Source organism: Numenius arquata, chromosome 10 (genome assembly GCF_964106895.1).
Source record: "Numenius arquata chromosome 10, bNumArq3.hap1.1, whole genome shotgun sequence".
NCBI lineage: Eukaryota > Metazoa > Chordata > Aves > Charadriiformes > Scolopacidae > Numenius > Numenius arquata.
This window is the reverse complement of record NC_133585.1, coordinates 19,396,065-19,422,432: the sequence shown is the minus strand read 5'-3', so window position 1 is coordinate 19,422,432 and position 26,368 is coordinate 19,396,065. Positions and strand designations below refer to the sequence as shown.

The 26,368-nt window shown below is 42.4% G+C and overlaps 1 protein-coding gene across 2 annotated transcripts in view; it reads left to right on the top strand.

Annotated features, from left to right (window-relative positions):
• MICU1 (mitochondrial calcium uptake 1) overlaps positions 1–26,368 on the top strand; it is a 117,864-nt gene that overhangs the window by 32,274 nt on the left and 59,222 nt on the right. The window contains exons 5-8 of one of the 2 annotated variants that reach the window (XM_074155242.1): positions 1,512–1,674; positions 12,264–12,307; positions 19,067–19,078; positions 25,909–25,914. In XM_074155242.1, the coding sequence (XP_074011343.1) occupies positions 1,512–1,674; positions 12,264–12,307; positions 19,067–19,078; positions 25,909–25,914 (225 nt within the window). The remainder of the gene's footprint in view (positions 1–1,511; positions 1,675–12,263; positions 12,308–19,066; positions 19,079–25,908; positions 25,915–26,368) is intronic. The other variant, XM_074155243.1, reaches the window with a different exon arrangement.

Here is a 26,368-nt window from a genome sequence, read left to right as displayed (position 1 = left end):
TAGATGGCCACTGGTAACTTTGCAATAAAACAGTCCTTATCTTTGGAGGACCTTGTGGACTGAAGCGATAAAAACGGGATGAAGTTTGATTCAAGGTGCAAAGGCTGGTAACAAAAAGGAGTAGTGGCAAAATGTTTCTTCCATGCAGGTGGCTACAGGAAGGAGGGGGGGCTGGTTATATTGGGTGGTGGTAGGACATTTCTGCCTTCCTGTTGGGCTTGATTACGAAAAATCTATGGCAATGCGAAGAAGAATAGGGAGAATGCTTTAGATAATGTCAGAGCCATATCAGTGGGACCTTCCGCCACATGTCGCTTGTCCCCTGGTTTCATTTGCCAGAGAGCTGAGCTGGAACAAGTGTAGAGGAGAGTGGCTCTGCTTTCCCCTAGCTACTTTACCCAACCTTGGGTTGGGGGATTAAAAGCCTTTGGCTTGTTTTATCCTAGAAACATGAAAAATTAGAGAGGGTGTTTTCTTTCTGATAAACATCAGGGTGGAGAAGTTGTTCAAGTTAAAGGACAAGGTTGAAATGACACCAAAGCCATAAATGATCTACAGATGTCTTGGCAGTATCCTTGATCTTGCCTGTTCTCTTCCAGGAAATTGTTGGTTGGTTGTTTTTTTTTCTCCTGTGGCTCTTGACCAAAAGTACTGAAGGTTTCAAGTACATTGTAGGCCGTTAAACATGGTATATAATGCAGGAATAAAAAGCTGAACTAAGAAGGAAAGTTTTCTGCTCTAATACATCATGAATTGTAGGTCTTTTGTGCCTTTTTCCTCCCTTGTGGCCTTATGTTGTGATTTTTGTTTATAAAAGCTTTTTGTTCTCTTTGATTAATTCTAGCTGGGTGTTGGGGAAAACAGCTCTAGGTACAAAATAATCGCTGCTGGCAGAGTTAACACGAGGCAGATTGGTGGGGAGAAGAGGACTGAGTAAAGACTGTTTCTGCAGAATTTTGCCTTTGTGATAGATGAGAGGAAAAAATGAGGTTGGGTGGCTGAGCAACCAGCTGCGGCTCCAAGGTGTTTTTTTTTTCAACACTCGACTTTAAAGTAAAGATCTCTCCCGGCTCTCCAAGCCTGTTCGTTTACTTTGTTTATTAATCATAAATCAGACCCTTCAACACTGTGGTTAAAATGCTGAGCTGCTTTAGATTCACTGATATGATACTAGTACTTTTTTTTTTACGTTTGTGTTTAAAAGCACCTTCATGGATTTTGTTAATTTGTTTTTTCTCTGTCATCATGAAGAGTCAAAACTCATTGATAGCAAAGACTTAGTGTTTCTTCTCAATTCTGGGACATCAGGAGTTGATACTTCCAATTTTCCTGGTAGTTCAAAGGCTGGGGATAGGAGGGATTTCAAGCCTTTCAGTATTATTTCTTTCAAGTGTTGTCTTGCTGCCCACAACTTTGTTGTCGTGTGGCGACACCTTCAGAGGACTAAGGTGCTCCTGTAGGTATTGGGGAGGAACCATGCACATCTAATGCTGGTTAAATTTCATTTCCAGGTTATGGAATACGAGAACAGAATCAGAGCCTACTCCACGCCGGACAAAATCTTCAGATACTTTGCTACTTTGAAAGTCATAAATGAGCACGGTGAATCGGAGGTTTTTATGACACCGCAGGATTTCGTGAGATCCATAACACCTAATGAAAAACAACCGGAAAGTAAGTGATGTGTGTGTGGTAATAGAAGAAACTAATACGGCAGAGGGGAATAAAGTCTCCAGCCTCTGCTTACCTGACTTCAAATTTCCTGTCAGAGAGTTATGTTGTTGGGTATCGTCTGTCCTGTTATGTTGAGAGGTATGGCACGCGTGGTGTTTCCAACCCAAGCGTTACGGCAACGCGATGATCTGCAGAAGGATAAGGGAGGTCTAATGAATGCAGGGGCAAGGCAGAAAGCTACCGGTGCTGCGACGCAGGAGCCGTGCTCTTCTCTTCAGCAGAGCCTGCAGCATGTCCGCGCTGGCTTGAACTCGGCTGGTGGTGCCAAATGACAGGGATGGTTCAGGTTCAGAAGTGTTGGTTGCGGTATTCTGCTTGAGAGGTTTGAACCCAGGATTGGCAGGGCTAGAAAGCACCTCCTGAAGCTATCTGTCCCATCTCCATGCTCCAAACCCAAAATTAGCCTAATCCCTTCCATGTTGCCTGAAGCGCTATTGCAGTAGATCTTGTTGGTTTGAGCCCTTGAACAGCAGGTGAGATGACTTTCTTGCATATTTAGCAGTGGAAGATTACCTTCAATGGAAACATCTTAAGAACTGTTCATAAACCTACAAAAGAGGTTGCTTTGGCAAGGAAAACCTTAGCAATAAAGCGGTCCAGGCAGCTCCATGTGCCTGGCTGAACAGTGATGCTGCTGGCCAGAGTGGGGCTCGTCTCCGCTGGCTTCAAATTCCCTGTGGATTGCAGGGAAGCACGTCAGCTGTGGTACCTGTGGGGGTTTGGCAGGTAACAGGCGGGAGAGTGGATGCTGTTTTTTCTGGTCTGGAGAGCTGTGTCCTGAGCATTTGGTTAGAGGTTGTTTTTTTTGTTGGATGGCGAGAAGATTTTTGCCTGTCTGTTTTGGAGGAGATTTGTGTTTCGGGTGAGACACGGGAAATCAGGTTTTTTTGGTCTCCCCCTGTGTAATATCTCAAAGAATGAAACAGGCTTTTGTCAAATTAAAATTTCTTTTCTCTGCAGGCATTAATAAAGAACCTCAGCCCTCAAATGTTAACTTTTTGAGAGTGGGGTTTATGTACAAATTGTGAAACTGTTTTGATGTCTTGTGTGACAGCTGCTAAATAAATACCATGTACACTTGTGTTTAGAAAACAACAGTATGAAGTGCATGCAGGAGGGAATTAAAAATAGTCCTGGCGTTAGTGTTAAGCATATTGAACTGATATTTAGGTATTTGTCAAGGCCTGAAAAAGACTGTAGTTTTCATATGAATTAACTTCAACAAGACCAAGTGCCAGGTCCTGCACTTGGGCCACAACAACCCCATGCATCGGTACAGGCTTGGGGAAGAGTGGCTGGAAAGCTGCCTGGCGGAAAAGGACTTGGGGGTTCTGATTGACAAGCGGCTGAATATGAGCCGGCAGTGTGCCCAGGTGGCCAAGAAAGCCAATGGCATCCTGGCTTGTATTAGAAATAGCGTGACCAGCAGAAGCAGAGAGGTGATTGTCCCCCTGTACTCAGCACTGGTGAGGCCACACCTGGAGTATTGAGGTGCCCAAAACTGGACACAATACAAGAGAGATATGGAGGTGCTGGAGCGGGTACAGAGGAGGACAACGAAGCTGGTGAAGGGCCTGGAGAATAAATCGTACGAAGAACGATTGAGGGAGCTGGAACTGTTTAGTTTGAGGAAGGGAAGGCTGAGGGGTGACCTCGTCACTCTCTATAACTACTTGAAAGGACATTGTAGAGAGGTTGGTGCTGGTCTCTTCTCACAAGCAAACAGCGATAGAACAAGAGGAAACGGATTCAAGCTGCAACAGGGTAGGTTTAGGCTGGACATTAGGAAGAAATTCTTCACAGTGAGAGTGATCAGACACTGGAACGGGCTGCCCAGGGAGGTGGTTGAGTCACCATCCCTGGATGTGTTTAAGAGTCCTTTAGATGCGGTGTTGGGGGCTATGGTGTAGGGAAGAACTTTGTAGAGTAGGGTAGATGGTTGGACTCGATGATCCCAAGGGTCTTTTCCAACCTGAATGATTCTATGATTCTACGTGGTTTCAGCTTCAGTGAAGAAGTAGTATGAGCAATAAACAGATGATGATGTTCATGGATGCTGAAATAGTGTGTTGCTGTCTTGTCTATCTAAAGCTTGAGTTGGAACTGTGAATCAGGTAGCGTCTGATGGAGTGCGAGTCGTCCTATGCAAGTCTTCTTTTGTCAGCCAGCTAAAAATAGAAAACATCCTATCTTTAAGAAATCCGATTCTCTTTCACTCTTCCGTGTAATGTGTAATATGTGTGCTTGGTGCTTAAAGTGAGCACAGAAAATAGGTGGAAGAGTGCTCAGAAAACAGCTACTTCAGAGACAAGCGAAGGTGACTGATGTCAGTCTTAGCCACTAACTTTCCATTGTAACTATCATTGTCCCAGATAGGTGAGCTGCTTGAATGGTCCCGTGAAGCCTCTTGTGCCTTTAAGTGCTTACAAATGCTGCCAGTCGCTGACACAAAGCAGCCTATAAGGGAAGAAAATTGCTTTAGTGACACTTGCAGGTGCTCTTGGAAAGTGGAATGAGATGGAAATTGAGCTTTGGCTGCCTGTCAGCAGGCAAAGCAGGAGAGAGGGGGCATTTTATACTCCTTCATTTGAAAATCTGTCCTGAGGACTGCTGCTGTCACGGACTTGCTTCTAGGTGAAACTGCTGCTAGGATGGTTGTTCCTTATGAGCACTGTGCAATAATGGTAAATGAGTTTTTTAATACATAATGAACAGTAGAAGAGTAAAACACTTAATGCTACGGTAAAGTCAAACCAGCCATAGCCTTGTTCCCAAGTGTTTTGAAAGCTGTCAGTAATAAGTGAGAAAGAAGATAGGTCTGATTTTTAAAACCAGAAGTTAAAGACTGCTACCTGCTGGCTGGTTTATTTCTATACTTGACATCTGTTTGGTACTTCTGACTCATAGGATAATCTAGATTATAGATTACTTAAGGAAATGCCGGGACTGCTTTCTCCCTTAGTCACGACTCGGGTGTGTTCTCTACCGGGACTGGAGCATCCCGCCTTCATCCCAGAGCACTCCTTCAGGCAGTGATGTAGCCTGGAGTGCTCCTTGGAAATCTTCAGGTAATGACATAGCCCTCTGTAATCATACTAGCTGGGTAGGTTAATGCTTGAACTGAATTATGGATTACTTTCTGCAGTCCCACTGACCTCAAGGTTTTCTGTGAGCGGTCTTTGTTGATAGGTTTGTGTGGTGAAGCAATCGCCTTCTGGTCCTGTGAATTAACGTGGTCCTGCATAAGCAGTCCAAGGTGTGAGGAGAGCAGGGGATGCTCTGCATGCTCAAGCTGCTGGTTGTCATTTCAGCGAGTAACTTCTTGTTAATGGGTCTGCTATTTTACAGAGAGAAAATACTATGGAATATAAGTGCTATGGAGTAATGAGGTGCCCGAGTCCCCATTGTACTTATTTTTAAAATGCTAATCTGCCGCAAAGTATTTTACGCCCGATTCATTTTTAGAGATTACATAGGGGAAAGTTTGGTTTATTGTCAATAAAGTGTCAACTTAATTCTAGACTGTGTTTTGCTAGCTTGGGGAAAATGAATGCCAATTCATTATCTCATGTAAGTTGCTTTCTCTTAATAGTTCAATAAAACTTTCTGCTGTAACCTTCCCAAGTAGACGAGATGTGCTTGAGGTGTGACACGTTCTTCTTGAGCTTGGAAGTGTCTGTTGGAGTAAGCCGAAGAATGGAATTAGACTTGAAAGCTGCTTTAAAAAACAAAAACAACAAACAATTCTTTATAGGCTACATATGCTGAAAAGTCCAAGTGCCAACAGAAGCGTGGGCAGTGATATCTGCTCCCTGCGGTCCTATGCTGTTTTTTCCCTCCCACCTGCTCTGGTACCCGAGAGGTTGCTTGGTTCCAAGGCTGGATGAGCAGGGATGGTTGCTTCATACCTGGCACTTGCTTGGTACCCCAGCCCAAAACTAGCTGAAAATACTACAGTCTCAGGTGGGAATGGTAAGGATTTGCAAAACCTTCATTTTAGGTGCTGCAGCTCTTCAGAGACAGCATGGGCTTTTGCTGGAAAAGGTGTATGAAGCCAGTGAACCTTCACAGGATCCGAACTGTGCCTGACACTTGCAGGTTGTTGCCGGCGTGTTCTCTGTAGTCTTACATAGCTGTTGGCCTTCATGAACATTTCCAAGTGCTTGGACCTGCTTGGTGGTGGCCTGCCCAGTTCTCCTCTATTTCTGAGTCTCCGAGTTCCCTCAATTTCCCCCGATTTCTCTGTTTCCATTCTGCATTGATCATTTTCCTGGGGCAAGTGAGTATTTTGGGGCATCCTGGACTAAAAAGGAGAGCTGTGACAAACTAAGCCAGTACTAGGGGTTTTTGGCCTTTGCAATAAGGAGTAAAAGAAATGAAAAAGGCTTTGTATCTAATCACAGCACACTGTAATGAAAAGAGGTTATACCAAAACTAGTCTGCTCTTCCACCCCTGTGTTAACCTCCCTGGTTCGCCCAAACTCCTGCCGCATGAAGGATGCCTTTCAAGATCCACCACACTGCAGCAGCTCAAACATATGAAGTCTTGGAAATGTCCTGGAAGGTTTTTCTTCTTTTTTTTGTCGGCAAGAAGCCATGAACATGCTGTTGAAGCTCAGCCAGAAGCAGTAGCTGTGCCCCTGCACCCTCTGTGCACAGGACAGTGTTGGAGGAGAGGAGCTGTGAAGGACGAAGCCAATGCCTGATGACTTGTTCAGACTTATAGCTTGATTGTAGGTTTTTGAAATGGTTTATTTTTCATGCCTGGACTTCATGGGCAGCTGAGCACAAGCTGGCTTCTGGATCGTTGCAATTCTTGAGTGATTATTTGTTATTTTGGGTTAAGCCTGTAAAATAGGGACCCGATCCTCTGTACAACCACCAGTCACGAGCCCTGACAAGAGCTCACCCGGTCTGGTGGGGAGGGAGAGGACTCCCTAGGCTTGTACAGATCCCTAAACTTGTGGAAAGTGTTCGACTGGGATATTTAAAACCCAGAAGGCAACTGGAGATGCTGAATTTGCCTTCTGTTTTTTTTAATGGGGACTTAACTTCTGTGTTCTCCCCCAAATACATCTGCTGGAGAGGTCGTCAGGGAAAGGGTGTGAGTAAGAAGGGGAGGTAATTTGGTGGTTATCTCCCTGAATCAGGAGGGTGAATAGACGTGGGGCTTTTCTTCTGTGAAAATGTCATTCCTAGGCAAGGATCGTCTTTGAGCCTGTCATGCCTGACAGGAGACCCCAGGAACCTAGCCAAGGAGGAGCAAGCAAGAGGGGCGTTTATATGCCATGTGTCGTGATAATGTCATATCGCGTGTAATATAATAATGTCATGTGATAGTCATCAGAAGAAACACATAATTAGAGCTCCCAGTATAGATTAGGGGGTGATATGGCCTATCTGTAGTTCTTATGAATGGGTGGGGTCGAGGGGGGATATAGATGAGAGCAAAGTAGTTCATTGGACAAAATAGTTCTGAACTTGAACCTGAGAGTTTTGCCCCCTGAGAAATCTCAGGCAGCAGATTACATTTTAAATTCAGGGGAAAATACTCAAGTAAAGCAGGGTTATAGCTCTGGAGGGGGAAAATGGTTCCAGCATTTCCTCCCCCGTAATGTAGCATGTTGTATGCATAGTTAGCAGGCTCTTCAGTCTTGGTAATTAGGCCTTTTGCTCATCTACTTGAAAGAAAAAGAGTCCCTGTTATATATCAAGCAAGGGGAAAGGAAAAGCAGACGATGAGTAAACGTTACCCAAATAATGTGAAAAATCTGACAAGGATACAAAGACTGGAAGGAGTTGAAAAGGTTTTCCTATCAGGTGGAAAACTGCTGGCATCCCAGAGGAATTCATGATGGTTTCTAATTGATCTCAACTGTTTTCTTGGAATAATATAATCATTCTTCTGGAATCCTGTTAAATATTTTTTTTAAAAAACTGCAGTCTATCATCTGCTGCCCGTGGCTTCTTTTTTTTTTTTTTTTTTTACAGGATAACATGAAGAGCTTAGTAATTATTTAGATATTTATCAGGTGTGGTGATTAGCTTTGAGTGAATGTGTGGTATGTAAGTTTTTGTTAATGAATAGAAATATAATAAGCATTTGACTTTATATTTGATTAGAGCTGAACAAGAGTAACAGGTTATTCTGTGCTCTTTTCCTGTACGTAAATAATTTCTTCTCCATTAAAACATCCTCACCAGCCAAAAAAGAAGTAAACACAGAGAATATGGTTCTCTTGTTGAACACCCTCTTTTCCCCATTGTGGCAGGCAATGAGTGAAAGTAGTTTTGATTATTTTTTTTAAAAAACACTTTTATTTTTAGAGTGCTGTGAAAGTACCATCACATGAATATGAGTGGAGACTTTTACTCTTAGTATCAGTGAGTGAGTAGTATCAGTCTAATCTGAAATAACACTGACAGCGATGGTGCTTGCTTAGCTACTCCTTGGCAGTGCTGCTGTTTCTTCTGGTCCTATGTTCATACTTTAGGTAGTAGCTGAATTTGTACGAGTAGTACATAGCGGTACTTAAAGATTAAAAGTCAACTAGCTACAGCAAGCAAATTTGGAAATGGTTGCAGGTCCTCATTGGCATTGAGAAGGTGAGCGGCTGGTGTGGAAGCCTTTACTGGGTGAGTGAAAGGGGCTTTGATAATCCAGATGTGTAGTGAAAGGTGAGGTGGTGTGCAGTGTAAATAAAAGGCATATTCTGGGGATGGTCATGGTGAAAGCTCTGGTTTTGTCTGAGCAGAAACGAGCCCCAAAGCCCAGCTGCTCTGGTTGGTCCCTGTGCAATCTGGAGTAGCTGCCGTGCATGTCACGCTGCCTTTTGTTCCCGGCGAGGCTTCGTGAAGCAGCCAGGTACCCTCCTGAAACCATTTCTGAATTTCTTTGCTCTCTCCCTGGGAGGAGATCCTTTAATCCATTTCTGGCAGAACAGTATTTCAGCCCCTGCTTTTCAGTGAAAAGTGGAAAAGCTCTTTTTTTACTGTTAAACATGCCTGTTAGCTTGTGTTCCTGCAGCTTGTCGGCAGTAGCCCCACTAGGGGATATTTGTTTTATGAGTATATCATTTACAGACGATCCTGCGGTAGCTTTAACTTAGCACGCTGCCTTTTGAATAACAGAGATGTAATAACATTCTTTCCTTTCCTTGTTCAGATGTGATTGCTCTCCTTTGTGCCATGTTTCCATTAGCTCTCCAGCCTACGCAAACATTGTTCCTATTGTAAAGTCTTAGAGGAAAAGCCTTTTGGGTTTTTTAATGTAATATAAAGAAAGAAGAACGCAGGTGTCAGACACCCTCTTGTTTCTTGGTTTCCTTTTGTCAACTTTTAGGATTAAAGACTTGTGAAAAAGCACGTAGTGAAGTCCATAAAAAAGAAAATAAACTGTATTGGAAAAAAAAATTTAATGAGTAATACTGTATGCTTGAACACACAAATGCCCTTTTCTAGGTTTTCATAGAATCATAGAATGGTTAGAGCTCCAGTCCCTGAGGAACACCACTCGTTACTGGCTGCCCATTGAGCCATTGACCACAACCCTTGGAGTGTGGCCATCCAGCCAGTTCCTTATCCACCCAGTAGTCCGTCCATCAAATCCATGACTTTCCAATTTAGAGACTAGGATGTCGTGTGGGACAGTGTCGAACGCTTTACATAAGTCCAGGTAGATGACGTCTGTTGCTCTGCCCTTGTCTACCAAAGCTTAAATTAGCTTATTCTGTTGGGAGCTGTTGTAAGGGGAATTTTATAGAGGGACTTAAGTGTGCAACTTAGTTAATGCAGCAGAGCAGAGAGGATATCTTTGTGTGTGGCTGGGAGAAGGGGTGAGCATACAAGGCTGATGTGAACCAATATGCTTCTGCTTGTAGTAGGTAACGCTGTCTTCCAAGGCATGCTGATGGTGACATGAAAAAAGGCAGCAGCAGAAGGGATGAATTTCTGCTGCATTTTCATATAAATGTCTCTCCCAGATCTCTGAGACATGCATAAACCAAGATTATAGATTTGCTTCTCGTCAGATGCAATTGTGTCCAAGGAGGCTGACGTGATATAGGTAATGGTCACTACATTTCTGTAACTGCTACGGTGCTGTAAGCAGTTTTTTTCAGCATATAATTAAACGCTCAGAGCAATTAAGCTTGAGGACAGACCTGGCAGCTCCTACACCTGGCACGAGGGTTTGGATGCCATTACAGAAAAGCCATATGTAAGTCAAGGTCCATCACTGTCCCTCACGGGAGCGGTCTCAGGTTACCGGATGCTATATTGTTCCATGTCTTTTCATTACATGCCATAGAAATTGAGGAAACATGTGGAAGCAAAGATCTCTGTGCTTAGGGTGAACGAGACTGGACCAAACCCCAGTCTGGAGGCAAACTACCCTGTATTCAAAACTGATTTCACCAGTGTGGTCATTTCACTCGCCCATCTTGTGGTGCTTTTCAGTCCTCTCCAGTCATACCCCCCCATCACCTCCCCTTTTGCCCACCTCATGTTGCAGCTGTGGAGAGCATAAAGTTTATGATACTGGCCTCTTCCTTTAGTATACGGACTGGTATTCTACCTTTTTAGGTGTCATTTGGCTGGTTTTAATAACTTCTCTATATGTACAGACTTGGGTATATATTATTATTTATTATATAAATGTTTATTATCTGTATTTAGAAATGCATATGATATTTATTTTATATATTTATTTATATTAAAAAAAAAAACAACCCAGCTATTAGTTCATCTTTTCTTACTGTTCATCTACAAAAGTATCTATTTGTTTTAGGTCTCCCTTGAAATGCGTTTGCTTTCCCAATAGTAGTGTCCAATTGAGTTTGGGGGGGTGCCATTAAGACGTCCTTTCATGTGCTATTTTTATCTCGTGTCCCTTTTTAGGTTTTTTGAGTATGTGTGTAACACTGGGCTGTCAGGGGTCTGTCATATAGCACTATCCCCTGGCATGAGAACAGGAGGTGTGCTTGAGAAATGACTTTATTATGACACATGGGCATAAGCTAAGCTCAACTTAGCAGTCAGCATCTAGATAGATGGTCAGGGGCAAGCTCCAACCAGATAACATGTCTCTGGTAAAATAAGGACATTCATTAAATGAATCCTGTCTCTAAGCGCGACAATACTTTCTGTACTGCGTTTATACCCATGACTTTGAGGAGGATAGAATTCAGAAGAAGACGATTAAAGTCTGCAAATGTGTATGGATATGCAATTTTCACTCTATTGTGAGGTGCACAAAATATTGAGAAGGTGCTTTCTGGCTTGAATATTCAGAAATGCAGAAAGCTCGCTGAAAATTGCCTTGACCTTTGAAATTGATGACAGGGGAGTTTTTGCTGCTCTGGTTCAGAAAGGTTGAGGAGGTCACCCGGGAGCGACTCCATTTTCTGCACCATAACCATTGTGAATCTTTCCAGACGTTCACGGGAAGGGTTTTATTATCCTCCTTCACAAGCAGGTGTGGGAGAAATTCTGTTTTGGTTTTTTCCATCTTTTTTTCTAATTTAAATTGAAATGAGGATGTGATAATTATCATAAACAGTGGCAGAAAATGCATGGGACATAGCTCTACTGAGGGGTTTTATTCTTCGGAGAACTGAAAGCCAGCCTGTGCTCTCCCAAATTACTGAAAGTGCTTGGTTTGAGTTCTACTTAATCTCCTCTCAGGGTGCATGTTCCCGACTTTGGATTGCAAAGCTCAGATCGTTAATCTTCCTGAATATTTTTGTCCTCTTGCTTATATGTGCATTCATCAGTGTACACGTTGCCTTCCAGGCATCGGGGATTAGATTGCGAGCTCTGGTCCTTGACTCTGCAAATGCTGGGATATTTTTATTTTTTTTCCTCTCTTCAAGATAGAAAAAACATTTTGTGATGGTATGAGAGAGTGAATTTACTAGTATAAATAACACCCTCTCCCTGCCTTTCTCCAGCATGCCCATCTAGCTAAAGTGCTTGCCTTCTTACAAATGTGGCTACAACTTACCTCCTTTGAAATCCATTTACAAGCAATTTTATACTAAAATGCGAGCAGGTTTTGGGTTTATTTGGGGATATCGCAATTAATTACAGGAACAATTCTTTGTTTTCCCATTTGTGAGCCATTCAAAAGGTGTTATTAAAAACAGTAAGAGTTTTACGATCATGCATTTACATGGGGCATCGCGGGTGAAATGTTTGCTTGCTAACGGCGCAGAAATCTTCTGCTTTGGGATGGATATTTCGGACTCCTGAGAGATGCTGGGAGCTGTGCTCCTGTTGTCCCTGCTAGAAGGAAGTTTTCTTCTCTGATGCCATGAGTTTGTTGTCTTTGTGATCAAAATACAAAGTACAAAATGCACAAAGCCAAAAAAAATTCCCTTCTCTGTCCTTATACTTTCTACTGATGTTATTCAGACAGTGCATTTTACCTTCTAATTCTCATTCAAACAGAAAACCCAAGAAATGTTTACTTTTGCACTCTTAAGAGCGTTTTTTTTGAAGTATCTTCTTTTTTTTCTTTTCTCTTTCAGACCTAGGCCTGGATCAGTTTATAGTGAAACGCTATGATGGGAAGGTGAGCACATTAGACTATTAAGTGTATATTATTCAATGGCCTTTTTAACCTAAACTCCTTTAGTTATTACCTGCACGTGGGCATAAGTTAAATGAAGTATTTGAAATATTCTCTTAAGTATTCTCTTCTGAGTTTTTTTGTTGTTTAGTAGTATTGCAGTGCTTTTTATGTAATGACAATGAATGAGAAAAAGATATTTTTTTTTTTTAAAGGGGTCTTATTTTAATGTTTACAGACAAAATACTGCTGCCTCATATACTGTTGGGCCAGGAAATTATAGGTTGTAATCACATTTCCTTGCTGCCTCTTTATGCCTGTATGAGAGCCCCAGAAGTTATGGCATTTCAGTGGAAACTCACTTGATTTTCCCTTCCAGACTCATCTCCAGATTGCTAAAGGAAGGAGACGCTCTTGTTGACACTCTTTTATCTGCGTCCCCAGCATGTGTTCCTACCCCCATCCAATACGCCTACGTCCCTCCCCTTTTGAACCCTAGGTCCTTCCTACAGTGGTACATGACTGTTATGGGTGTTTGTGCTGTCGTGATGTGTGTTGGTGAAATGTTGAGGATGCTCTGATCTGGTTTTCTCTGCCTGCGTCAGTGGAACCATGTAGCAATTATGCAAACCAGAGACCCAATTAACCACACCGTAAATCCCCTTGGTATGGAGGAGTACAGTAGAGGCAGCTCTGGCCCTAGCAGCTCGTGTCGACTTCTTGATGCAGATAACTGCAGGTTAGTTAGTTTTCCATCATATCACCATGCGCATAATGGTACTCCAGCTTTTAGCAATATTTTCGTTTCATCTGCATCATATGAAAGTAGAGCTTCTGTTTTTTCCAAAGGGAAGTCAGCATCTGATCCCTTCATTTGCTGAGTGATATACCTGACACATAGCGTCAGGCTTTTCCAGAAAGCCTGGGCACTGGAAGAAAAAAAACCCCACATTTAAAGCTTTATATAAACAGCGTGGATTGAACACGTGCGGTTCCCTGTCTTGTTTTGTGTCTAGTAGGGAAAGGTAAAGACAGAAGGTGATCAAATACCTGGGGTCCCTGTCATCAGCAGTGTACAAGCGTTCTGGTTACCGAGGCAGCAGAGCGAGATTTTTCCTTGAAAACAGACAGTTGGAAGGTACTATTTTGGCAGTTAGTTTTGATGCATAAAACTACGAAGCGTGTTGTGAACACTTGTTTTCTTCTCCCCCTGCCACAACCGCAATGTCTGCTTTTCATGGTTCAAAAAAAAAAAAACCACAAAAACCTCAACAACAACAGAAAAAGGTACATATATTCTTTGCAAAATATCAAATGCTTCTCCCTCTGGTTTATGACAGTCTATTTTGCATCCTCTCACTTTCATCATTTTATCTTGTCAAGCTATCACACTCATCCCTTAGGCCTTTCATAAACAAGATTTGTTTGTAGGGGAAAAAATGCTGAATCCCAGGCTATTTGTTGCTAATCGTTCCTCTGTTCCTGAGCGCTCCATGGCTGGTTCCTATCACATTGGATAAAAGATCCAAAGGCAATCCCTTTCCTGAACTCAGCTTTCTGTTTCTCTGCCCGTCAGCAGAGAAAGCCCCATAGGCTTGGATGTGATGGACACGGTCACCGCACAGGGGTGTTGAAAACCCACGGTCGGTGTTTGAGGTACCGTGCTTAATTGGGCATCCTCCTCCACGCTCTTAGGATCTTGCCATTCAGCGTGGTGAACATCTGTACTGGCTGAAGGGTGGAGATAGCCTTTGCCTTATGCGCTAACCGCCTTTCGCTCAGACCTGTAGCAGAGTGAAATTTGCTTTTTATATAACTTATGGACATCGGTGCCGCACTTGGATGTCTACGTGCTGTGGTTTGGATAGTCTGAAAGCGAGGCAGCAGACTTAGGGTACTGCAGTCAACTTCTCTTTATTGCTATCTTCTCCTTGGACCCGTTTTTCCCACAGTCTAGTAACACCCTTGAAGCAGTTTGCTCTGTTGAAAATGAAGAAATAGAGGTTCTTGTTTGCTTGGCTCTCTGCTTAAAGACACCTTGGAACTGGCTAAAATAGGCCGTGGCTGGTAGGGCACTGGTAATGTCCAGGTGGTTTCCATTTAAAAATCAACACTGTCTTTACTCAGCTCTGCAGCACCCAGTTGGTGCTTGACTGACCTTACTTATTCAAGTTTCACTTGCATAGTAGCACCCGAGGGATAAAACCCTTTCCCATCCCTTTCTCCTTGCCTGTTTCCAGCTGTGGATTCCTCTTGGCTTATCGAAGCACCCTCTGCCTGGAGACAACTTTCTCTTTGTGTGTTGGTGGAGCTGATGAGCTCAAGCAGAAGGGCGAGAGGTCCATCATTCCCCTGAGCATCCTTATATCGCGCAGAGGTAATGAGACTTGTGGTTACAGGCTCAAAAAGTAATAGGCCTGTTCAGTGGAAATTTCCTCTTCATATTAAAGGCGAGAGGAGTTTGTGAGCAGTAAGACACAAGTGAGCTGCGGTACTGAGAAGTACTGACAATCTGCAGGCTAGATTCTGGCTAAAAAGCAGAAGAGAGAACTAATTTTAGTTCCAAGCAAAGATGTATACCCGGGGTTGCATGCAAGTAATAATTTAGAAGGAGATTCAGTTGAAAGAATAGAACCAGCTGTGCAGTCAGTTGCATTTTAATTACATATTACAGGACAATGTTTAAAGTATCGGTGTGAATCTTGAGCATGTATGGTTGAGATTTAAAAGCAACAACATTAGTAAGCAGATGTATGAGCTGCTCTTTTCACACAACCAATTTTACATGAAACTACCATCACAACAACTAATTGACTGCCGTGCGGTGATTGACACCGGTCTTGCAAATGACTTCGTGATGTGCCTCTATTGTAATTCTGTCAGGTTTCTGAAGTATCTTGCTGTGCATGTGATTGAATGTTATGGTGAGAAGACAATACCCACTTTTTTTTTTTTCCTCTTCCTGCCCCTCCTTCTTCCTAGCGATAATTTATAGAGTTGATGGAGAGGGAGGTAAATGTTACTGCCTTATTAACGGGAACAATGCTCCTGTAATTGGAGCCCAAATGCTTTTTCTTCACTCATTGAGAGACCAAAAACCCTGGAGACATTAACCCAGCAAAAACACTTGGTCAGATCTATTTGCCAACATAAGCTCATACTTTTCTTTGACCTTCTGCTGGGCCGAGTGTGTAGGGAGGCTACTCTTTCCCTGGCTCCATTTTTGTCTAACTGTGGTGGTTTCTCCCCCAGGGGAGCAAGCTCTGGAAAGTAGAGGAAAAGAGGCACTGATTACTATTCATTCAGAGTGGAAAAAAAAAAATTAGTGGGTCTGCAAACGTTTCAAAGTGTTGATATTGAGCCTGAACAAAGGGCAGATGTGAGAATAAGACACCCAACTTATGCATAGCTCAGGGTGCTGTGGCGTGAAGGTGTCCAGACCACGACTGTTCATCTGCTCCATTTCCACTGTGTCCCTTTCCACCTTTGTGGGAGGAGGAAAGGAAAGGGTTTGGGCTGTGGGAAAGCAAAGGCTTTTTTGAACCTATCTGCAAAGCACTGTTGCTTGTCGGTGCTGCGGGAGAAATACCTCCCGGTGTCCCTTCTTTCATCCTACCATCTTGAAAAGCATCCCTCTGGTTAGGAGGAGTGAAGTCCTGTTTAATTGAAGATGTCCCCTGCTGCTTAATGCTCGTTAGGGCTTAAGAAAGAGTGGCTTGGAGAGCAACGTGGAGGTGTTCTTGCTGTGAAGACTCACAATCCCTCAGGCTTTCCAACTGAGGGATTGTAGGATTTCATCACTTTGTTTGCATCTTGCTTAGCAAGAAGACAGTGACGAATAACCTCTCACTAAATAGTATATATCTTAGCACATGTAACGTGGCATAAGCTTCATTAATGTTACGTAAATTGTAATACAGACTTTGCTTAAAATTTTCTTTTTTCATGCCCTGTTTACTCGATTTATATGTTAATGATTGACAAGCTTAATCTCCCAAAGGAAAAAAAAGAAAGCAAGGCTGTTAGTGGTGTTTCTCTAAGGCGCGAGCTGCGTATCCACGCTCTTCAGAGCAAAATCAGGCCCCGTCCCCTGGGTCCTTTGGTGTGGACCCTGTTCTGGTGAAGCCAGCCCAGGGCTGCTCCGCTCCCAGGCGTCCCGCGGCTGAGCTTTTGGCAGGGCAGCCTGGTGGAAAGGTGGGAACAGAGGGAGAAACGGATGCGGTGGGTGCACAGCGTAGAGCTGTCTTTGTGCGGTTGGGTGCTCACGCTGAAGGTAAGATGTAGTGCTTTTAAGAGACCTCTGGCCTGCTTAGGAAAAAAAGAAAACACCCTAGATGGCTTATTAGTTTAATCCGAATACACTTGGCTTGTTCTTTTTGTTCTCCTGTGGGGAAAATTTCTTGCTACTGCTTAAAATGAGCAAAAACCTTTGAGCTACCAGCAACAGCTTACCCTCCTGCTACCATTGCTGCAGTAAGTAATTATAGAGGCTTTCAATGCCCTCTAATTAAATTTATGAATTAAGTATTTCCTGCCAGCATTTATGTTTACATCTCTAGATGTTTGGGGATGCTGTAGAGCAATAGCAAAACAAAGGGAAAGGAAAATATTTCCGATGGTTTCTGTAAGGGCCAGTAAAATGTCTGAAATTCACTTCCACTGTGTAATGCAGGCTTGTATCACGGACCAGTACAATGATTAGCTTAAACTGCACTTATCTGCCAAGGCCCTGTAACTGGATGTGTGTGTCTGTTAAAAAAAGAGTTGCTGGGAGTCAGCTCAGGAGGAAGATTTCTTGCCAGGTGATTTAAAAAGCATCCCAGGAGCAGAAGAGCCTGAAAAATTGTACTCGGGAAGGATCCCCATGGAAAGGACTGGAGGTAGATGGACCGTCTTTTTCTGGTGGATTAAAGGACCTTGCTGCCAGGTTTGAAAGAAGGGGTGGGAAAAGGAGCCTTTATGTATTAGCCTGAATTTCTGGGGTCCTCCAGCTAAGGCTGGAGCGTGAGACTTCCACCAGAGCGGCGTAAGCTGCCGTAGACCCAAGGTTTGCAGCAAGTGAGACAAGCTCAAACTCCTGCTGTCATTCAGGGGTCAAACATTGGATCAGAGCTCTGAGCTCCTGTGATTTTCCTGGATCCTCTGAAACCTTAATTCAAAAGGATGCAACTCTAAATTAGATACCTTAACAAAAGCGAGCTATTGCAATTCAGTAGATAGCAGTGTAAAGTGCACGTGCAGTTGATTTACTGAGCCTGTTAGCTGAGAAGGATACTCAGTATTTTCTCTGGCTTAGATGCAATGAAAGCGGGTGAGGAGTCCTCTAAATCCAACTGTACAAGGTCCTACCGATGTCTGTTGTAAGAGCGTTTGAAATAAATGAGTCCCCAGTGTCAGCAGTTTGAGCTGTTGTGTCTGAGTAATGGCTTGCTTGGAGATACCTTGAAGCATTTGGCTCTCCTGGTCCATAATCTGGGTAGAACATCTCTGTCTAATTTCAGATTTCCTGCTTTAAATTCCTTCAGCTTCTGATCCTACTGCAGGTATTTTTTTACATGATAACCTGGAGGCATCTTCTTACATAGGTAATAAACTTAGGCTTATCTATACACAAGTTCCTCTGCCATCCCCAAAAGCATCCTAACAAACTGGCAGGAGATAATTCTTGCCTGCGACCCTTTGTGGAAGCAAGCAGAGATGCAGTTTATTGCGGACAGTCAGCAAATCTGAGCTGAGGTGAAATGATTTTTCTTTTCTTGACTTTCTTTGCTGACACCACTGTCCGCATTTTGGGGTTTCTTTGCTTGCTGGCTTTCTCCTGCCAGCCAAACTTGGCCCTCCCATCTGCTTTGGTTCACAGGTTTGAGTTAGAATCACAGAATTGTCTAGGTTGGAAGGGACCTTTCAGATCATCTAGTCCAACCATCAACCTAACTCAGATAGAGGCATGGTTTAGTGATGGTTTTTAAGCACTATGTCAACCCATCTTTTAAATACCTCCAGGGATGGTGCCTCAACCCCTTCCCTGGGCAGCCCATTCCAATGCTTAATAACCCTTTCAGTGTCAAAATTTTTCCTAATATACTTCGGTATTCACAGAATCACAGAATGATATGGGGTTGGAACGAACCTCTGGAGATCATCTAGTCCAACCCCCCTGCCAAAGGAAGTCCTCCTAGAGCAGGTTGCACAGGAACGTGTCCAGGCGGGTTTTGAACGTCTCCAGAGAAGGAGACTCCACCACCTCCCTGGGCAGCCTCTTCCAGGGCTCTGCTTCCTCAGTGCTTTTTCCTGTTTGCCAGGACCTGTGCGGACACTGAACTGCAAATTCTTCTCCTAGCTTCTTTCTAATAAAAACAAATTTAATATTTAATTGCTTCTAGCAGAGGTAAATGCGTGGCGCACAGGCATCCCTGTGCGTTGCTTTCGGTCCATGTACGGAACATGCTTCGTCCTTTCCTACCTCCTCTACCAAGCGTTTGACGTGTATTTCTTTTTTGGCAGAGCTCTATTTGCTGTTATCTTTCTGTATCACTAATTCTGTTGCTCGTTTCCACAGGGCTCGTTTGGCAGGCACTACTAAACTCCTCTGGTTGCTGTATGTCCTCTTTGATTCTGGTTTCTAGGTACCTGGCGGGTGTTTCTTCCAGCTACTAATATCTCTGATACCTGTGTCATTATTCTAACTGTGGTTTGGTTCTTTGGTGTAACCAAGCATTCCCTCGTTTTCTTCCCTTTTTTAACCCTCTCCCCTTCCACCAGGATTTCTGGCAGGTACAAAGCAGGCAGCATGTGCTTTGATGAGTTTGTGCTTCAGACCTCATGATACGCACTTTTCATGTAAAAGGGACAGTGTATGCTCACCCTTTCCCCCTCCTCTTCTAGTAAATAATCCTGAATCCTTTCCTTGATCCTCAACCTAAAGGATTTGTTTTAAAATACTCAAATTTGGCATGTTAAGAGTACAGTCCTCAGGGTAACCGTTAATACATGGCTTTATTAAGGGAACATCTCTGAGCAAAGCTCAAATGTCTATCTCCCTGTCCTCCTGTTTTCACAGAGTCTTTTGAGGCTTCTGACTTCTTTTGCAGCTTGATGAGACTGCGATAGAGCTGGCTCTGGCAGAAAATGGCATTTTCTGCTCAAGGCCATGAAGTTAGTTTTACTCTGTGAGAAAGGACGGGCGTCTCTCTGGCCAAATGCTGTGGGGAAACATCATGTATTTGAATGTGTGTTAGTTTGGGGGAGGATATTTTTGCAAACTTCGAGTTTTTCAAGTTACAGAACCACGTAGGGTGAACTGTATTAAAGAATATTTTTAGAAAGAAGGTGGTTAGATGCTGATAGGTCATAAGATGGTTTCTAGGAAAGGGAACTACGAAGCAGAGGGAAGGTGATTCAGTATTAGTAAGTAGAGAGGGAAATGTACTCTAAATGTTTTGTTTGCCCTATAGCTTTGTGATGTTAAGGAAATCCACAGGGAAAGTTAGCGGAAAATAAACAGCTTGGTGACAAAGTGTCCTTAGTGGGTATATGCAGTCTTTTAATCGGAAAGTTATTTATGGCATCATTTTTGGCTTTAATTTCTTTTATAGTTTTGCTGGCATTAGATTAATGCTTAATACTTAAGGGATACAAAACTCAGCTCTGAAAACTCTGTCCCTGGGTAACACAGAATTAGTAGGGAGAAGGGGAGAGGGAAGGAGGATGGATAGAGCAGGGTGGGAGGGAATGTTTTAGGAGATGCTTGACCTTATTGACTACAGGAGGAGGGGAGGTGTGGATGGAAGAAGCAGGTAAAGAAGAAAGGAGGAATGAGAGAGAGTGGAAGGGAATGGCAAGATTTTTAGTTGTATCTTAATTCAGTTCTGTAACCATTTCCAATCGTGATGACAATCTCTAATTACATGGTTACATGTGGTTTTTCCCCAAACCTCCTTCTCATTTAGTGGGTGATTAGTGCCAAGTGTATGGCCCCAACCTCATCATCTGAGCCAATCTTTAATACTTGCTTTCTGTACAGAATTATTATTTTCCTTGTGTACTTTCACACTGGAATTTTTATCTGAGGAAACAAGCAGCGTGCATTATCAACATAATGAGTTCGTCTTGGTAATGCAGGCTGAGTCGAGGGAAAGCTGTATCCCGATTTCCATCGGGAGACTCAAACAGCCATTTAAATTCAAAGGTGTCAAAAGTCAACTCATTTTAGAAGCCTGATTTGGGACATCAAGGGCCTAATTTTAATCCTCCCACATCAAATTTCCATGACGAACGCCGCTGTGGTCCTACGGATTGTGATTTCATTACCCTGCGGAGGACTGAGCACAGCGGAGGGGAGCAGAAGTGTAGACTGTCCCTTTTCTGAGGCATTTCCTATTTGCTTTTCCAGCAGGGTTTTCTCCCTTGCATGAGTGGGTCTGCTGCCTGCGAAGGGTCGGGGAAAGTCTGTGTCATTATTTTTCTTGGTCGTACAGAATGCTGGCCTTGCGTTTCAGGTGCTGTTTGTTTTAAAGGTGATGAATATTTACAGCCTTGCTGGAAGGAAGGAATGCAGGTTTCTCTTTCCAGTCTCAGGAGACCACCTGTAGTAATAAATGCTGCCTAATTTTTGATTCTCTGTATGTGTCCAAATTCAAATTCAGAGGGAGTAAGTATGCAGAACAACTTCATCCGTGTCCAGCTCTGTATTTTTCTCCCCCATGTATGTATACAGATATATAAGCCCCAAATCAGAGGTTTTAAACTCTTAATTAAGATATTCTCTTGAAAGGTCCTAAACTGCAGTGTTTGTCTGCCAACAGTAGATTTTAAGTGTTTTCCTGTGCTAACACTCACCCACCACGATGTGCCATGCAGAATGTTAGCATTTGCCTGTGTTAGTATGTAGACTTCATAGTAAATTATCTAGAGCAACTAGGAATGATACTGTGAATGTTTCCACTGCAAAAAGAGGTTTATGAGCTTCAGAAAGGCCCTGTGCTGTTTCTATCACAACCGTAAACGTTTTTTTCTTTCTTAGTGATATATAAAAAGTGATATAAAAAAAATTCCTAGGCGGTGCATCTAAAATTACCTATTTTGCATCCACGTTATAAAGCTAGCTTTAAAAACTCTACATTCCTCAATTCTACCCCAAGTCCTTTTTTTTTTGTCCTTGTTTCATAGCCCAGAGGGACCTCCCCTACCTCTTTTTCCCTAAAGGGCTGTGAACATGTGAGCTGAAAGGCTTAATTTTCCAATCTGATTCTGAAAACCTTTCTATTTCTTTATTTCAGTTTTCTTAATGTAGGTAGTGAGGTGCCAATGTGAGTTGTCATGAAAACTCTTAAATATATGGCTTTGGTTCCTTAAAGTTTGTGTCTTCAAAAAGATGAGACTAAAATTAAAAATCTCCCTCATTTCAGAGCCTCCAGTTCAGCGTTTTGATGCAGAGTTCAAATGTTAATATTTTTAGTTACCATAGGGGGCTGCATTGCTAAAACTGGCGTTTCTTAAAGGTTTTCCCTTATCTGCCTTGTGTGATAGACTAATACAGAGCATCTGCTGGAAACGCATTAGTGACCATGTCGATATATGTATTTCCCCAGATTTTAAACAGTCCTGCTTGGGAAGGCGCTGTAGGAGTCCGTGCCAGCACGATGCTCTCCTGCAGGCTCTGCTGGACCAGGCAAATAGGAGCAGCATCGCTGCACATTTACATCTTGTGTAGCGCTAACGAGCTGGCACGTGCTAGCTAAGATTTTTTTAAATATGTCAAACAATACGCTTGGTAGGTACTAAAGAGTGTTTAAAATACATTAATTAAATGGATTGTCCAATAAATTTTATGAAATATTTGTTTTCTCATCCTTAGAGGGATTCCCCTGATAATTTTTTTATTTATAGGGGTGCTATCTACTGATTTAAGCCCAAGGTATCAAGCCATGTGCGAGCAGGACTAATAGTGCATCATGTCTTTGTGTCCTGCTTAATGTTACGTGCACAAGTACTAATGTGGGGCTCTTTTCCTCTTGTTAGAGGGATTTAATTTGTAAAGAGACACACATCCCAAAATTGCAATAATATGGAAGGTCATCTTTACCTTATAAAGCCAGAAAACTCTGAAACAAGGAAAGAAACTGTCTCTATTAGGCCAACTTGTAACACAGATACTTTTTTTTTTTTTTTGAACACTCCTACTGGGGAAAAGAGAATATTTCTTTTTAACACTGAACATACAGCATTTTAACTTAGTGTCCTCTATGCCTACAGCTAACCGTAAGAGAAATATGTTAACAGATGTCTTCTAAATGGTTTGCATAACTGAAGGTGGTCAGTTGGGACTGAAAGAGAATTGCTTTGCAGCAAGGTGACTTCACCAAAACATTCGTGGTTTTTTTATTTGCTTACACGATATTGGTAACCTTAAAGTATTTCTTTTAAAAAGAAACCAACTGAGTATGATGACATTTGTCAATAAAAGACGGTTATGCTTCGTCTAAAATTCCTCACTAATTTACAAAATTACTTTCTGGTTCTGGAGAAATACTCGTTATCTTGCATGCATTTATTTTGTTGTCATTTCGGAAGGCGTAAGTCACTGTCGAGTGGCCACAAAAGGCTGATAAATTCCATATAAGTACAAAGGTGATGTTGAAACATAAGTTAAACGAATAAATGTGCCGAAAATGTGTTTTCTCCTCCAGATTGAAAAACACAAACTGTCAACTCGAAGTGACTTAACAAGAATGTGTTCTTCCCAGGGCGGCAAATTAAAATGCTGCTTGTTACGTAGTTCCTGAAATGCAAAATGAAGCGGAGCTGCAAGGATTCAGCTGATAAGGCTTTTCTAAATGTGCGTTAGGAATGCAGAGCAAACACCAGCACTGCACCTTGTGTCAGTCTCTGCTTTTGCAGAGAAGGCATCCCTTAATTTGCAGAAACACATTTTTTTATCTGATTTGCATGAATAAGTATTAACATATTTCACTCTGCACTCAGTCCTGGGAAAACAATTTTAAAATCCAAAATAAAGGTAATATTTGGTAAGGAATGGAAGGAATCAGTAGGGTTTTTTCCCTTCAAATGCTTTGTTACTGGGGAGCTGTACCGTGTACTTGGCTCAAGGGAGGCTGCAGCGGTAGATCAGTTTTGGGGTAAAATATGTGAAGTTTGCCATATACCTTTGGGTGCTTTCCTTGTTTGCATCCAGCCCGTAATGCAAGTCATAGGGCACGCAACTTGGTTTTCTACAGCACACGGGTTTCGAGGAGGTTGGTCACTGTTATCGATGTGTTTAACCCACGTCCTGGTGCTGTTTGTTGGGCTCGGAGCAGCCAAGCTTTGTATTTTGAAATGCGATTACGTTATTTATTTTTTCCACTTGTTGTCGATGTCTGGTGTTATAAGATAATCTGCCTGAATGCCTGTAAAAAGTTTTATTCCACCGAGACTGGATTGGCAGCTTTTCACTGAAATTACATAGCCATGCTTGTGCTGAAAGCAGCGGTACATTTGGATTTCTTTTTACGTGTTGATTTGGATGTTTGCTTGTTTGTGTGCTTGGTTCATATGAATCTACTGCTTGATTTTTAAAAAACACATTGTACTTGTAGACTGTTTCACGTGGCTTGCTCACTCGTGAATGCTCGGTGTTGAATGGTTTGGGGCGTGCTGAATGATATTAATTACTGTGGTTTGGGGACTGGATTTTACGTAGAAAAAAATTCTTAAATGGAAGACTTCTGACTGTTTTAACTGAGCACTTTGAGAATTAGCTCGTGCTCGGGTACAAAAGGGTGTGAAATGTGAAAGTTGGCCTGAAAGTGTGTGGGTAACTAATGTGTGAAGAGGACATGTCTCTAAAAGAGGATGGAGGCTTGGAAAGGGATTTTTCCCGACGTTTTCTGATCCCATGCATTACCTTTCTGAAAGGATGGCAGAGTATGCTGAAAGGAAAGTAGGATGTAGAAAAGAAGCTCAAGGTCTATAGACAGCGATTTTTAGGGACTCCTTTTGGATTTCTCCACCTTGTGCTTTGAGGGATGGCAACAGTCCTCATTGTGCTTTGTAAAGTAGGCAGATTGATTTAATTTATTTTATTTTTTCCTGGAGATTATAATATAATTCTGTAGAATACAATGTTTAATGGCAGGGAACGACCCCTGAAAAGGATGCTTTGAGCCTCTCCTGTAGTGGGGCCAGCTTCCCGTGTATGTTGTAGAAAGCAAACAAATGTGCAGCTTCTCAGTGAACCAGCGTAAAGTAAGTGGGAGAGTTGTGATTTTTTTTTTTTAAACTTCTGTCCTCCTAGCACTGGGAGCTTGAAAATCTTATTGATCAGGTCAGTTTGTTATTTTCTCCTATTTAGATCAGCAGGAGAAATTCCCTTTCCCGTGAGCTGCAGGCAGGCTGAGCACCATAGTCACAGTGTGTGCTCCCCATCCCCAGGTTTCTGACGAGTAGATGCTTATTTAAAATAAATAAATAACTAATTTTACTTTGTTTGCTCAAAGAAAGGTGCAAATGGGTAAACGCTTCTCCCTCCTGTCTGTCTACACCTTTGTATTTCAGAGAGCAACTCAATATCTCTTTTTTTTTTTTTTTTTTTTATTGTTAGTCTATGGATGTGGTTTTGAGCTTATGAGGAATATTTTGAGCTGTTTGATGCCAACTATGAATTTTAAGTGCAGAAAAGAAACCCATAAAAATTAATAAACCAACCTCTGGAACTTTTTCATGGGCTCCTTTGAGCAGCTGAAGTAGGATGCTAATAGCTAGTTTATGGTAAACGCTGCTGAAGATGGGCAATCGGAGGAAGAGGCAATAAATCACACGAGCAGGGGAGATTCTGCTGGCAGCACCGCTGGCAGCAATCGCAGAAAACTGCTTTCTTCACAAATCCTCCCTTCAGTTTAAAGGAAAACCAGACCTTGTTTATTTGTCCTCAACATAAGCATCAGTGTAACTTTGCTTCAGATCCATCTCGATGGGAAAGGAAGCAAAAACATTTTTTTTTCAGTAATGATACTTCAACCTGGTATCCCGTAAGCACAAATAACAGTTATCTTGCATGAAATGAATGCCATTAGCATGTTGTCTGCTGTTAGTGATTCGCCTCTTATTAAATTCCTGATGTTCTCCAGATGGTAAGGACAGAGCTACTGCGAAGAGTTTTATTTGATCAATAGAGGTGAACTTTTTTCCCCTGAAAACTGTATTTTATTTTTTTTTTGTGCTCTATATGATTATTTTTGTCTCTTTTCTTGTGGTTTCCGAGCCAGATACGGGTTAAATTTTCATCTAAATTATTAGCTGAGCTCATCCCCACTCTGCAGTCCAATATAATGGTGAGTTCTCTCCAAATAAAACCTGAGGTGGATGAGAGACATCAGCTGCAGACCATGGGTCTCACCCGGAGAGGCTACGTGCTAACTCTTGCTGGGATATCTACTTAGGCTTCTTAGCAGCGCCCAGTCAAAGCAACCGCTTGGTTGCTTCAAAACTTTCTTGCTCTTTGCAAGTCTAACCGTTCAACTTGATGTTATGTTTTGCCTGCTTATTTTATTGTCGGTTAACCAGTTTTCTTTCCTTTGTCTTGTATATGATGGGATCTCCGCTAGACAGAGGTAACAGGGGGGACAGTTGTGTAGCTGGACCCTCGTGTGGTGGTGTTTGTCAGTGGTTTTTTTTGTTTGTTTGTTTGTTTGTTTGTTTTTTTCTAAAACCGTTCCTAAATTCAGCCTTGCCTTCACCATGCTTCTGTGCTTGCATGACCTGGTTTCTGTGGAATAACCTCATCCACGCCTATTCTCCTTTATATTAATTTCATTTTCCTTGGTGTATGCGTGTGCCTCCTCCTGCTGTGTTCTTAAAATGGGTCACCGGTGTGGATTTCCTAACAGTTTTACGGATCCTTTTCAGTCTTTGAAGGTTCTGCGGATCAAAGGGGCTCAGATTTTTAGCTTAGTAAGGGATAGGAGCTGATAAAATACGTGTAGTATTTTCTATTAAAACAAGATGTCGAAAAAGAACTGGAGCGAGAGAGAGATTGAGATTGGTATCAGTCCCGGTCCTCCTAGT